Genomic DNA, 15167 nt, shown 5'->3' on the forward strand with positions numbered 1-15167 from the left:
CCTCCACTGGAGTCTAACTTTGCTGCCAACTCAGGCCCATCCCTCTCCCCCCGTCCCCCAGCCCCTCCTCCTGCCTGTTATCCAATGTTATGGAGGCCATAGAGTTTGCTGAACTTCGGCAAAAACTTGGAGGACAATCTCTGGGGGAAATGATTCCCTGGGTTAAAAAAAGGAGAGGAAAAGAATAAAAGTATCTTGAAGGGTACCTGTGTTCAGAAGTCAATTTGGCTCTGTTATCAAATTAGAGTTCTTCAGGCAACGGAAACTTGGCTTTCAAGATTTGGGGAGGCACACGACACTAAACAGTTTGCGTATGAGACACGCTCACATGAAAAGAAAAACACAGAAGACAAAGGGTCCTTCATTTGGGGGAGGATATATTCCAACTTGGGGGGAAGGGTGAAGGCAGTTCAGCTCTGAAGCTCAATCATGACATTTCCAGAGAGTTCTGCAGTCCCCCCCCCGCCTTCGACAGGACAGGATGGGAGGGCCTGTTGTGCCAGGCTGGACTGTCCCGTCCTTCTGCCACACAAACACTGTGCGATATGCAGGCAAGTGCAGGGTCAAGTTGGCAACACTCCTGAGGCTCTCGGGTGTTTATCAACTCAGTAGGTCAAAGGTCTGCAGACACTGGGTGGAGCAGCAGTAAGCCACAAAACTAACTGCTGTCCTCCTGGAAGGGGAAGAAACGGAGAGAACACTGTCAGTTCAAGATTCAAGTCTCAGGATTCTTTCCATCAGAGGCAGTCTTTTTCTTTGTTAAAGTAAAGGATTAGGCACGGCCAAAAAAGCACACCACAGAAAGGTACATTTCCTTTTAAAACTGAGCGCTGGAATCAGGTGAGGTGTGTGTGTACTTGTTTTATTAGTGGTTTTCACATGACATAATATTCCCCAAGTTAGCAGCTGAGGGAAAAAAATAAGTTTTTTCCAGGTTATGGTCTGAATTCTGCTTATTAGAACCAACAGTGCAAGAATAGAATTTGAAATACATTATTAAATATCACGTCACAGAAAACGTCACCAGTTTAGCTAGCACACTTAATAATATTGAAGAACTTGAGGAAAAAACCCCATGATTTTAAGGACTTTATGTTACACTTGTATTCACACAGGATTGTTTGTAGAGGTCATTTCAGAATCTCAGTAAGAGAACTGGAGGGCCTTCTTCCCACCTAGCGGAGGAATCCCATCCCAGACTCCCATTTGGCGCCTTTCCAGACTGAGTCATGAGCCCTCTGACCCGCTCTGGACAGCTCCAGCTCCCAGAGGCCTGGTTTTCCCACCAGAAGTGCTGTCCTCTGGTGGGGAGAAACTAGCTTACTGTTGTTTCCACAGGCCCTCCTGTGCTGACCGTCTTCGGTTTCCCCCACCCCTTAATCCAGTCTTTGCCTTTCTCTGTTGCCCAAGAACGTCAACATCTACAGACCCTGTCCCCAAAGCTGCCTGACGGCTGGACTTTGACTGGATTAGGTTGGCGGAGGCATAGCAGGAGGACGAAGGGCAGGAAGAGAGAAAAGCTGAATATTTTTCTTTTCTTCCTCTTTTTAAAGTCCAGTTAATTGAGGCATATTAACATACACACAAGAAAATTCACCTGCCGTAAGTACACAGTTGAATGAGATTTGAAAAACATACACTTATTTAACACCATAATCAAGATAAGAAGTATTTTTTATTCCCAAAAGTTTCTTGTCTTCATTTGCAGCCAATTGCCAAACCCCCTCCTTAGCCCGCTCCCCACCAAGTCTCTGGCAACCACTGGTCATTTTGTTTCTCTGTGGGTTATGATTTACTTTTCCCTGGGCTTTGTCTTCCTAAAGAACCTTCGCTACCATTTTCATCTTGATGGATAAATGCCTTCAAGGCAAGAGCTAGACCTACCTCTGTGGATCCTTTGTCTTAACATTTCTGGATCAATCTGGGATTCCCTTACCAACTGGCTTCTGGCTAGGTTTGGCTGATGGCAAGATAAAGTTCCCTTTGGTGGCCCTTCTCTTAGGGCCCCAGTAACACTTCAACACTCAGCCGGGTAGCGCCAACTCTGCCTCAGCTTTTGCTTCCTGCTTGCAAAGGCCTCATAGTCAGCCAGAGCTCAGGGCCTTCCCGGGTCTTTCCTGAGCAGGTTCACATCATCCCTACGCATGCATGTGGCCACACAGATTCCCAGGGACACATTAGTGCTTCTTAAAGCCCCTATAGCAACCTTATTCCCCCAGTTCCCCTTTATGGTCAGTCTACTGTTGGCCCCAACAGTTCTTCACCGCCTCAGGCAGCTGTGAGGTTAAACAGTTGCCTCTACTTGGTTTGACAATTTTTGACAAACACCCTCAGTGAAGAGGCTTTTTGCATTGGTGAGCTCTGACTGACGTCAAATAGAGATAGGCTGTCAGTGAACCACCAAGCAGGACAATGACAGTGCTCTGGCAATGGATCTTTGGAGAAACCCTAGCTCCTTTCCACCCCTTTTCAGTTGCTGCCAGAATGCTGGTTTTTACCTGTGATTGCAGATTCTTGATTTTCAAGGCTAAGACTACAAGATGGGGCTATGATACCTTCTTACATCACAAAGGTCTCTGTTCTGAGATTCAGCCACTTGTCTTGAGTAAATGCACACCAGGTTGCTGTAAGTCTTTTGTTAATTTCCAGGGTTCTGGAAAATTTGATGGTGACCATTTTTGCCGGTGTTCTCCTTGCTTTTGTGGAAAGATTGAGTATTTGTACTCCATCTCTACCTCTCTGACTAGAGCTCCTAGGGGGCAGCCCTTCTGTTGGCTCTAATTCTCAGCAGCCTCCAGATCCCCTTGTCCTTCAGGCCTACAGATGAGGCTGGTAAATCTTCCTACTGTTGTAAGTTTCCAGGGACTTTATCATCCTTGTGGGTGCTCTGAATCCTGCCTCAACTCCTGCAAATGGTCCCTCTCCATTCTTTTCTCTTCAAAATCCCAGCTCATGTGTGTTTTCTAGCCCGTTTCCCAATTGATTTAGTAAATGTTACAAGAAGGGGCCTAAGAAAACAGTCCATCCAGATGGAATTCTGGAACCAGGTTGGTCAGTGCACGAATGGCCTTCTTACTAGGGAAAAATGCGACGCTGCTAACATGCAGTGTGGTGTGGCGTCAGGACCACTCAAAGTATCACTTAAGCTGACTGCCAAGGGGGGTAAGGCGCTGGGAGGTCAAGGGGCTGTGGCACTTGATTGCTGTGGCATCACCGTGAGTTCAGAGACCGTGCATGAGATGGCTTCTTCTGAGGGCTAAAGAGATGATCGCTCCCTGCCCCCATCTCCATCTCTATCCCCAATTAAGCACAGTGCCTTGAACTCTCAACTCAGTTCATAGGTAGAGATGAAACATTTCTGTGGTGGCTCTAAAGGAATTCTTATTCTGTGAGCTGTAGGAAGGACATGTCTGAAGCCTGAACATACAGGGTGCAGAGCACATGCCTGCCAGGTAAGAGTACATTCATGCGGAGTCTCTTACGCTAAGGTAAGGGTGCTGGCTGGGAAGGTAGGACCTTGAGACTTGAGACTGAAACCTCTGTACAGACACGAGGCTAAGAACCTTGAACTTCTAATATCTCTAAACATTTCTTCACATCAGAAACAGCCTTTCTTACCTTCTGACACAATGAGCATTTTCCTGCATAACAATATTTCACTGACTTCATCTGGGATGGTCACCTAAAAAGGAAATGCCTATTCTCTTCAGAACCCACCACCAGCAACAGTCACTGTCTCTACGGCCACAAAAGGTAAAATCCCAGCATGATCCAGAGAATTAATTGCAAGGCCTGCTACTGGGGGAGAGAACATACATGAAGAGGTTGCAGGATCTTGCCAAATTTTATGAGCAGGAACCTGGAAAGCAAGCATACAGATGGATTCTAAGTAAATTAGCCAGGCTGGATCAGGCCAACGAGAGTGTTCACATATGCCTCAGGATTTAACATGGGAGCCTGAGCACCTGTAATGGTTACGAGAAGTCCTGAGTCAGTAAAGGCCTACAGGCAAGGAGACAGCGATGCTGGAACTCCCACTGCACACCCCAGAGGGAAGAGATCAAAGGTTTAGAGAAATGGGAACTTTGAAGTGGCTCCACTGCCGTGCAACTTGCTCCGCCGCCTCCTGCAAACCTTTGGGAGAACCAGGAAGGCACTTCCTTTACCAAGACACAAAAGTATGTATCGATGAGGGGAAGTAGACACACACTTGATCCTTAATATGACACATGCCTAGTAGAGGTGAGAGAGAAATCCTCCAAATCCTCCAAAAGGTCAGGTGTCTGCTTCATTGGTAAAGTTTCAGAAGAGTTACATCTGGAGCTGCGCTATGAAGAAACAGATGCACGCTGTGGGTCCTTTTGGATTTTCGGGACAAAATGTATTTGGGTGGGGATTTCTGGTTCTGCCACGATGGACTAGTCCAGTCCTTCCAGGTCCTTCGTCTTACAGTTAAAACACAATAAACTGGCCATAACACCACAAACAAGTATAGGAAGGCTCTGAAGAATAGAAAAAGGCGGACAACTTAGGGACCTTGGGACTTGAGGAGCAACACAGCAGTGGTGAGTTCCCTAGGCTTTCTTACTCCCTCCCCTATAGCGAGATACGATGCTTGTAGAAACCCAGAACCACGAACAGGCATAGGTTAAAAAAAAAAAAAAATCTCCAAGAAAAACCTGTTCCCCCTAGCCAAAGGACCAGGACAGAGAAATCTCTAGAGGCAAAGTAGTTGCTTCATACTGGGTATGGGGGAATAGAGAGTGATAGCTCAAGTGTACAAGGTTTCTTGTAGGGCGAGAAAAATATTTTAAACTGGACTGTGGTGCTGGCTGCACATATCCATGGATATAGTAAAAACTGCTGAACTGTATACTTTAAACAGGTGAATTGCATGATATGTGAATCATCTCATTAAAGCTGTTTTAAAACTAACAGCACTGAAAGGAGAAACAGACAAATCCACAATTAGAGTGGATACTTCAACACCCCACTCTCAGCAACTGGCAGAACTAGTAGATAGAAAATCAGCAGAAGTACAGAAAAACCAAACAACTCAATTAAACCAAAGAATCTAACTGATGTATATAGAGCACTCTGCCCAACAACAGCAGAAAACACTCCCCCCCCCCCAAAAGTACCTGGAACATTCACCAGAATAGACTGTATCCCTGGCTATAAAACATACTTCGACAAATTGGAAAGAACTGAAATTATACAGAGGACACATGTGGTTTCATCCTTGATAAAGAGCGTAGCAGTCATCATTCCTGCTCATATAAGAACAAGCTGAACAAACTGAAAATCAACAACTTTTCTTCCAGCCACCAGGGAACTGAGGGTGTAGGGCAAAGAGCAACCTCAAAGTCTGGAGAGACGGGTAAATCTGGAGAGTCATAGCTGAGATTTGCTCACCTGGACAGAACACACTGCTGAGTGTGGGCTAGCCTGAGAATCACATAGTCCTGGGGCTGCAATCTTAGCATTGTCCCACACAGTCTTGGGTCTTTCTTACCTGTCATGGGCTGTCATGGTAAAAAATTAAAAAAAAAAAAAATCCCCTTGCAGCTCAGTGAGGAGGAGGAAAGAAGCAGTTATTGTGTAACATGCCCAGAGCTCTGTCTAGAACAAACGATTGCTCTCCAGAGGAAAAGAGTTTATCAGAGCCTTATCTCAGCTGGAGAAGGGCACTGTTCCCACTCCAGCCCCCCTCTAGCCTACCCATATCACCTAGTGGGGAGGAGGCAAGCTATGAGACATAACTGAGACTTGTGAAAGTCCAGTCCAGATATACAGGCCCTCTAAAATATTGAGATGTAATCATAAAATTTCAGAATGCTTCCGGGGCGCCTGGGTGGCACAGCGGTTAAGCGTCTGCCTTCGGCTCAGGGCGTGATCCTGGCGTTATGGGATCGAGCCCCACATTGGGCTCCTCTGCTATGAGCCTGCTTCTTCCTCCCCACTCCTCCTGCTTGTGTTCCCTCTCTCGCTGCCTGTCTCTATCTCTATCGAATGAATAAATAAGATCTTTAAAAAAAAAAAAATTTCAGAACGCTTCCTTACCTCACATCTTAGCACCAGAGTAACGGGTTCCCAGCATAAGAACAGTGGATTACAGATAGAACAACTACAAGTTGCTGACTCTCTGAGGAGGAGTACCCAGGGAAGCCCAAAGTCAAGTGAGGAGACTTAAACAAGGACACAAAAAGAATCTGCATTTGAAGCCTCTGGCAACTACACCTTCAGCAAATATGAGACACAGCCCAACTCCTAGCCTGATTAACATAAAATTTCACACTAAACGACTACTTACCTCGGTTCTTTTTTACCCAATAACACATATCTGACTTTCAACAAAAAATTACAGACATGACATAAGGCAAGAAAAAGCACATGCTGAAGAGACAAAGAAAACTTCAGAACCAGAGCCAGATATGACAGATATTGGGATTTACTAGACAGGGAATTTTGAAAAGTCGAACAGAAAATCCAATATCTGGGGGACAATTTCTAAAGGAGCAACATATGCATAATTAGAATACCAGAAGGAGAAAAGGAGAGAAAGGAAAAGAAACTTGAAGTAGTAATGGTGAAGAACTTCACAAACTTAGTAACAGACCCAGTAGCGTAACAGCACCGAGCAGGATAAATATCAAAAACAAAACAAAACAACCCCAAGCGACTCGTACGCGTATCATATTCAAACTAGAAAAAGGAAAAAGGACATTTTCAAAAAAGCAGAGGGAAAAAAGAAAAGCAACCCTTACCTATAGGACAAGCATATGAACTACAGCGGACTTATCAGAAACCAGGAAAGCAAGGAAAGAGTGGAGGAAAATAATTAGTGTGCTCAAAAAAAAAAAAAAAATCACTACCTTATTATTCTATACCCAGTAACATTATCCTTATTAGAAGAACAAGCATATGAACTACAGCGGACTTATTTCATGCAAATAAGAAAAGAGCAGAGTAAAATATTTAGTGTGCTCAAAGAAAAAAAAATCACTAACTTAGAATTCTATACCCAGTAAATTATCCTTCAAAAGTAAAGGAATATAAAGACTTTTTCATACAAACTGATAGCTGAGGAAAATTCATTGCCAGGCAGACCTGCCCTGCAAGAAAGGTTGGAAGGAGTTCTTCAGTGATAAGGAAAAGGATATAGGTCAGAACTCAGACCTCAAAAAAAAAAAAAGCAGGACGCCTGCTAGAGAAGGAATAAATAAAGGTAACATAAAATACTTTATTTTCCTAATTTTCAATTGATCTGAAGTATAGCTTGCTTAAAGTAATAAGGGTAGTAATGTGTAGTATGAGTACACAGACGGATAGTGACATGAATGATAGCAATGTCATAAAGGATGACATGGAGGAATGTGAAATGTTCTCTTACAAGACACTTGTACTACACATTGAGTAATATAGTGTCATTTGAAGATGGGATTTAGTGAAAAATGTATATTGCAAACTCTAAGGAAACCACGATACATTTTTTAAAAAGGACTATAATCAGTATGCTAAGAGAGGAGATAAAATGGAATCATGTGAAATGCTCAATTAAAACCAGAGTAGGCAGAAAAAGGGGGGGGGGGGAAGAAATGAAGAACAAATATAAAAAATAGAAAACAATTATAAAACAGAGTAGGTATTAATCCAACTAAATCAATAATCACTTTAAATTTGAATTGTCTAAATATACCAATTAAAAGACAGAAACTATATCAGTGGGTGAAAAAACAAGACCCAACTACATGGTGTGTACAAGAAACCCACTTTAAACATATAGATGTGGACAGGTTAAGAGTAAAGGGGGGGAAGACAAAGCATGTTAACACTAATCAAAAGAAAGATGGAATAGCTATATCAATTTCAGATGAAGTGGACTTTAGGCCAAGGAACAGTATCAGACATAAGGAGGGTCATGACATCATGATACAGGCGTTAATTATCCAAAAAGACATAACAATGGGAAATGTGTATGAACCTAATGACAGAGCATCAAAACATTTGAGGCACAAAATTATAGAACCATAAGAAGAAATAGACAAACCCACTATTAGAGCTGGAGATTTCAACACCCCTCTTTCAGTAACTAATAGATCCAAAAAGCAGAAAAAATAAGAGAAAAAAATAGTTGAACTCAATGACATCATTAATCAATGAGACCTGACATTTATAGATACTCTATCCAACAAAAAAGAAATACACATTCTTCTCAAGCTCATGTATAATATTATTCAGCAAAATAGACCACATTCTAGGACATAAAATCACAGCATAACAAATTTAAAACAAGAGAAATTATACAAACTTTGTTCTCAGACCACTACTGGAATTAACTAGAAATCAATAATAGACAGGTGGAAAATCCCCAAATATTTGAAAATTAAACAATTAAATTCTAAAAAATACAGGGGTGAAGAACAGGTCTCCAGAGAAATTAAAATATTTTGAACTGAGGGGCGCCTGGGTGGCCCACTTAGTTAAGTGTCTGACTCTTAATTTTGGCTCACGTCATGATCTCAGCGTCATGGTATTGAGCTCCGTGTAGTCTGCTTGAGATTCTCTCTCTCCGTCTGCCTCTCCCCCAGCTTGTGCTCTCACTCTCTCTCAAAAAATAATAAAGAATCCAAGAAAAATATTTTGAATTGAATGAAAATGAAATACAACTGGTCAAAAAATTGTGGGATGGGGGCGCCTTGGTGGCACAGCGGTTAAGCGTCTGCCTTTGGCTCAGGGCATGATCCTGCCGTTATGGGATCGAGCCCCACATCAGGCTCCTCCGCTATGAGCCTGCTTCTTCCTCTCCCACTCCCCCTGCTTGTGTTCCTTCTCTCGCTGGCTGTCTCTCTGTCAAATAAATAAATAAAATCTTTAAAAAGAAATTGTGGGATGCAGCAGAAGCAGTATTAAAGGGAAGCTCATAGCACATAAAACACATAAAACACTAAAATCAATAACCTGAGCTTCCATCACAAAGTCAGAGAATGAAAAACAATTTATGAAGAAAGTCTAAAGTAAGTAAAAATCATAGAGCATGTTCTCTGTCCATAATGGAATCAAATTAGAAATCCATAACAGAAAGACAACAGGAAAATCTCCAAATGTGGAAATAAAATAACACAGTTCTTTGACCTCCTCTGACCCATGGGTCAAATGACTACTTTCCCATGGATTAAAGAGGCAGTCTCAAAGGATATAAAAACTTACATGGACTGAATGAAAATGAAAATACAACATATCAAAAATTTTAAGACATAGTAAAGCAGTGCTGAGAGAAAAATTTTAAGGGCTTAAATACTTGTTAAAAAGACAGAAAAGTCTCAAATCAATAATCTGAGCTTCTACTCTAAGCCCTACCCCCACCCCCAAAAAGGCAAAGTAAACCTGAAGCAAGCAGAAGGAAAAAATAATAAAGAAATCAATGAAACTGAAAATCTGACTAGGATTAAGAAGATCAGTAAAATTGATTCATCTTTAGCAAGACTGAAAAGATAAACAGAGGAAAGGCTCTCTTAGTATAAGAAATGAAACAGGTGATATCAGTATAGATCCTAAAGCCATTAAAAATATGAGCATATTATGAACAACTTCATAGTCATAAATCTGTGAACTGAGAATAGATGAATTCCTTGAAAACTACAAACTACCAACACTCAACCAAGATGAAATATCAAGCCTGAATAGTCTTATAACTATTAAAGAAACTGACTTTGTTATTAAAAAAATAAATTTCCACTGGGGAATTCTATCAAACATTTAAAGAAGAGCTAAGAGGAATTTTTACACAATCTCTTGTAGAAAAATAGAAGAGGAGGAACACTTTCCAACTCAATTTATGAGGACAGTGTTACTCTGATTCAAAAGCCAAAGAGTACAAATCCAAAAAACTACAGACCATATCTCTCATGAATATAGATACAAAAATCTTCAACAAAGTAATCCTCAACTAAGTTAATACAGAAATGTAGAAAAAGAACTATACACCATGATCAAATGGGAGTTATTCTGGGTATGTAAGGCTGGTTTAATATTTGCAAATCAATCTCATCTACCATATCAACAGGTGAATGAAAAAATATTGTATGGTATCAGTGGACTCAGAAAAAGCATTTGACAAAATACAACATCCATTCATGATAAAAAGTCTCAGCAAACTAGGAATAGAGGGGAATCTTTCTCAATTTGATAATTAGAATCTACAAAAAAAAAAAAAAAACCCTACTGCCAACATCACACTTTAAAGTAATGTCTACTTTCACCACCTTAAGCAACATTGTACTTGAAGTTTTAACCATTGCAATAAGGCAAGAAAAAGAAATAAAAGGCATACGGAATGGGGGAGAAGTAAAATTATTTCTGCTTTCAGATGGCATGATATGATCGTCTACACAGAAAATACAAGGGATCTACAAAAAATACTCCCGACTCTTAAGCAAGCTCAGCAAGGCTGCAGGCACATTAGATCAAAACACAAAAATAAATCACATTTCCACATGCTAAGAATGAACACATGGAAATTGGAATTTAAAAATATAATAATATCACTTATAGTCACAAAGAAAGTGAAATATTTGAATATAAATGTAACAAAACATATAAGGATCTGAATGCTGAACATTATTAAATACTGATGAGAGAAATAAGAGCACCTAAATAAATGGAGAAGTCATGGTATTCACACACTGGCAGACTCAACATAGCAAAGATGTTAATTCTCTCCAAGTTGATCTACAGATTGAATGCAGTTCTTTTCAAAATTCAGCACAAGGGTCTTTTTTTGAGACAAAGATGAGCTTATTCTAAAATTTATATGGAAATTCAGAGGCTCTAGAATAGTTAATACAATCTGGAAAGAGAAGAATAAAGTAAAAAAATCACTTTTTCCGATGTTAAGGCCTAATACATAACTATAGAATCAACATAGTTTGGCACTGACTAAGAGATAGACACAGACCACTGAAACAGAATAGGGAGCATCCTTATGACCTTGAGGTAGGTAAAGATTACTTAGGACACAAAAAGCACTAAATATAAAATTAAAATGGATAAATTTGACTTGATCAAAATTAAAACCTGCTTTGCAAATTACACTCATAAAATGAAAAGGCAAGCATCACTTTTGAGATTTTCTCAATTCAGGAAACTATATAAATTTTAAGTCATTAGATACGTTGTATTACTTTAATTAAAAGAAAATAAAGTTGGTTAAAACCCTATTTCAGATAATTTGCTACATCAGAATGTATATATTTGTATACATCACAACTGAAATGAAACTAAGACACAAAATGATCTAATGGTCATTTGGTAAGTGGACGGTAAGTGGATTTTTGAGGATCAGCTAATCAAAATTAACTTTTTTTAAATAACTGTTATGTGAAAATCATTCATAGAAGCAATACATTTCATGCCACTGAATTTTTAAAAATAAAGGTTCTAAGCAAAAGAATCCAACTCCATAAAGATGTGGGTTGTTTTTTTTGTTTTTGTTTTTTTTTTAACTTACTGAAGCATCATACCCATTGACATCACTAACTCCTTATGATGCTCAAGGGAGTAGGTGGGTAACCTGGAGGTGTCGTATCTGTACTATAAAAAAATCCCAACTCTGTGTACTGACTTACTTTTGGGAGATTCATCTAACAACACATTGTATCGGCTTGTTGCATTAATGATCTAAGCTGTTACAACAACACCAAGTCTACTGCCTTAAGAATGGATTTGTGCTGGTTTGATACTTTAAAATTCCAGAACTGTGGCACCAGAGACATGATAGTTTTAGGGGAGAAATTTTGAGCTAAGCAATAAACTCTACAGTTAGGAAAAAGATGCTAGTAAATTCTACAAAGAACATCAGACATGACATTTGTTGCTTTAGAATCTCTGAACTTATTTATAGGCGAGGCAGGAAAAAGAGCATTTCAGCTTAGTTTTAAAATACAGAAATACCACTACTCTTAAAAAAAAATCACAATGTGGTTGGCACATACTGGAGCCCAAAATATCATAAGAAATATGGTATTTTCTTTGCAAACGTGTTTCCTGATTAGAAACAAAAAGCATAGTCTTGACTCATACAGAAATTCAAGCCAGAAGAAAAATAATATTTATTAGACAGAATTTATCAGATGACATCCCAAGCCTGTGCACATATTAAGGGAGAATCATCTCATGACATATTTATATGTGTTACATTTATGTTAACAGTGCTTGTTATGTTTGTAACTTGTTACATATATGTAACTGCTTGTTACATTTATATTAACAGTGACTGTCTCTCATGGGAAGATCCTGTGTGCAGAACTACAGGCTTACATATTAGCTTCTGTACTTGATGGGTCCATGGCCTAGAACATTAGGGGTGAAATATGGACGGGGAAAGAAGTATCAGCTGGTTTGGTCATAGCTGAATCCCCAGTACCTGGTACCAAGTTTGGCACATAGCTCATGGTCAATACATAACTGTTGAGTGATACAAGGAGGAAAAAAACAGTTACGAACAATTTACTTCATTTGTTGAAGAATATTTTGCCTGTGCAAAGTTTCATAAGTCACCTTAAGAGGGTGCCAATGAATAGACTTCTTCTGAAAGAAACACAAAAATCCCAAACACAAGTAAGCAAATAATGTCAGTATTACTGATGTTAATTGTTTCACAGAAGAAAGTAATAGCCATAAAAAGCAAGGGTAAGGAAATGAGAAGCATCTCATAAGTGATCTGACCATATAAGAATCCAAAGAGATTATTTACAGATCATCTACAGTAAGTGGGAGAAGGGAGTGCTAAGTTGTTCTGAAAGATGGACGGGAGCTGTAAGACAAAGAGTTCCTAATGCCTCTCACAAACAGGCTTCTACCCAAGGCACAACAGTCACCCAGGCATCTGGCTTTCTCGTATCATCACTCTGGCCTAAAAGACCAAGGAGAATTCCTGAAGAAAACCAAACTCTAACTCTGAGCTTGAAAGCAGCGGACTGAAGCCATGAAGACCTACCTACCTGCTTGCCGGGGAGGCTCAATGCGTATCTGCCGACTAACTGGACAAATTAATACACGAGTGGGTGAGTTATTCTGAGCTCTTTGGAAGTAACTCCAATGGCATTTTTTAAACAGGAATAGAGAAAAAATTATAAAATTCCCATGGAACCAAATAGCCAAACAAATCTTGAGAAAGAACAATGCTGGAGGCATCTCACTTCCTGACTTCAGAATATTTTACAAGACTTTAGTAATCAAAACAGTATGGTACTGGCATAAAGACAGACACACAGACACATGGAACAGGACAGAGAGCCTAGAAATAAACCCACACATACACTGTCAACGGATCTTCCACTGTCAAAGGAAGCCAAGAACACACAATGGGAAAAGGACAGTCTCCCCAACAAATGGTCCTGGGAAACTGGACATCCACAGGCAGAAGAATGAAATTGCACCTTCATCCCACACCTATACACACGTGCATAAAAAGATCAACTCAAAATGGATCGAAGACATACGCAAGACCTGAAACTATAAAACTCCTACAAGAAACGTGGTATAAATAAGGGGAAATCTTGACATTGGACTTGGCAATGATTTCTTGGCTATGACACCAAAAGAATAGCAACAAAACTAAAAAATAGGTCAGTGGGACTACATCAAACTAAAAAGCTTCTGCCCAGCAAATGACACAATCAATACAAGGAAAAAGCAACTTAGTAAATAGGGAAAATATTTGAGAACTCGTTATTTGATAATGGGTTAATATCTAAAATAGAAGGAAGTTCTATAACTCAAGAGCAAAAAACAATCTGATTTAAAAGTGGGCAAAGGACTTACACAGACATTTCTCCAAAGACATACAGATGGCTAACAGGTATGTGAAAAGGTGCTCAACATCACTAATCATTAGGGAAATACAAATCAAAACCACAGTGAGATTTCACCTCATACCTGTTAGGATGGATATTATAAAAACAAAACAAAACAAAACAAAAACAACCAAAAAACCAACCAAACAAAAAATACCAAGTGTTGGAAAAGATGTAGAGAAATTGGAATCATTGAATACTCTTGGTAGGAGTGTAAAATGGTGCAGCTGCTACGGAAAATTGTATGGCAGTTCCTCAAAAAATTAAAATAGAACTATCATATGATCCAGAAATCCTCCTTCTGGGTACATAACCAAAAGAATTGAAATCAGAGTCTCAAAGAAATACCTGCACACCCATGTTCATTACGGCATTATTCACTAAAATATCCAAGAGATAAAAACAACTTATGCGTCCACTGATGGGTGAGTGGATGAAGACAAGGTGGTTTAAATATACAATGGAATATTATTTAGACTTTTTTTTTTTTTTTAAAGGATGTCCTGGCATAGGTAACAACATGGACAGACCTGCAGGACATTATGCTAAGTGAAATAAGCCAGCCACAGGAAGGACAGCATTTCACTTATATGAGGTATCTAAAAAACTAAGACTCATCGAAGCAGAGAGTAGAATGGTGGTTGCCAAGGGCTGGGGGGAGGAAGAAATGGGAGCTGCTGAGTTTCGGTTATGCAAACTGAGCTAGTTCTAGAATGCTGCTGTGGAACGTAGTGCCTATAGTTAAATAATACTGTACCGTGCACTTGAAAATTTGTTAGGAGGGTAGATCTCATGTCTAAATGTTCTTGCCACAGTTTAAAAAACACAAGTATACAGAGTACCAATGATCTGATTCAATGGATCCTTAGTTTAGAAGTCAATTTAGAGAGATTCTACCTCCTAAAATATTACCAGTGGTCATTTCTAGTGGTAGTACTTCCATTTGAAGTAGTTTCCTTTTGCAGAATTGTATTTTCTAATTTTGCTTTAATGATAATGTATGAATTAAATAGATATACTTTGTTTCCCTCTCCCCCCCAAAATAAAAATAAAAATAAAAAAGAAACCACTGGTCTTACTAATGTTTTAATAATTAAACATTTTTAATTTCTAAAGCAACACCAGTTTGTTGTAAAAATTCAGTTCTACTCAAAAGAAATCACTGTTCTATTGAAAGCACTTACTATATATAGTGTATATATATTCATACCCATATTTGACAAACACTGGATTATGCTATGCAACCTGTTTAAAAACTTTTTTTTTCCTCTTTGCTTTTTTCCTTTCTTTTTTTTCTTTTGGGGGGGGGAT

General features: G+C 39.5%; 1 protein-coding gene across 4 annotated transcripts in view; it reads right to left on the bottom strand.

The window, feature by feature from the left end:
• Window positions 1–360: 360 nt before the first annotated feature.
• Window positions 361–15167, bottom strand: part of LRRC28 (leucine rich repeat containing 28) — a 171218-nt gene continuing 156411 nt past the window's right edge. For all 4 annotated transcript variants that reach the window (XM_040642716.1, XM_040642714.1, XM_040642711.1 and 1 more), the window contains one exon: window positions 361–673. In XM_040642716.1, coding sequence (XP_040498650.1) covers window positions 601–673 — 73 coding nt within the window. In that variant the 3' untranslated portion in view covers window positions 361–600. The remainder of the gene's footprint in view (window positions 674–15167) is intronic.

Source organism: Ursus maritimus, unplaced genomic scaffold, assembly GCF_017311325.1.
Source record: "Ursus maritimus isolate PB19 unplaced genomic scaffold, ASM1731132v1 scaffold_27, whole genome shotgun sequence".
Lineage (NCBI taxonomy): Eukaryota > Metazoa > Chordata > Mammalia > Carnivora > Ursidae > Ursus > Ursus maritimus.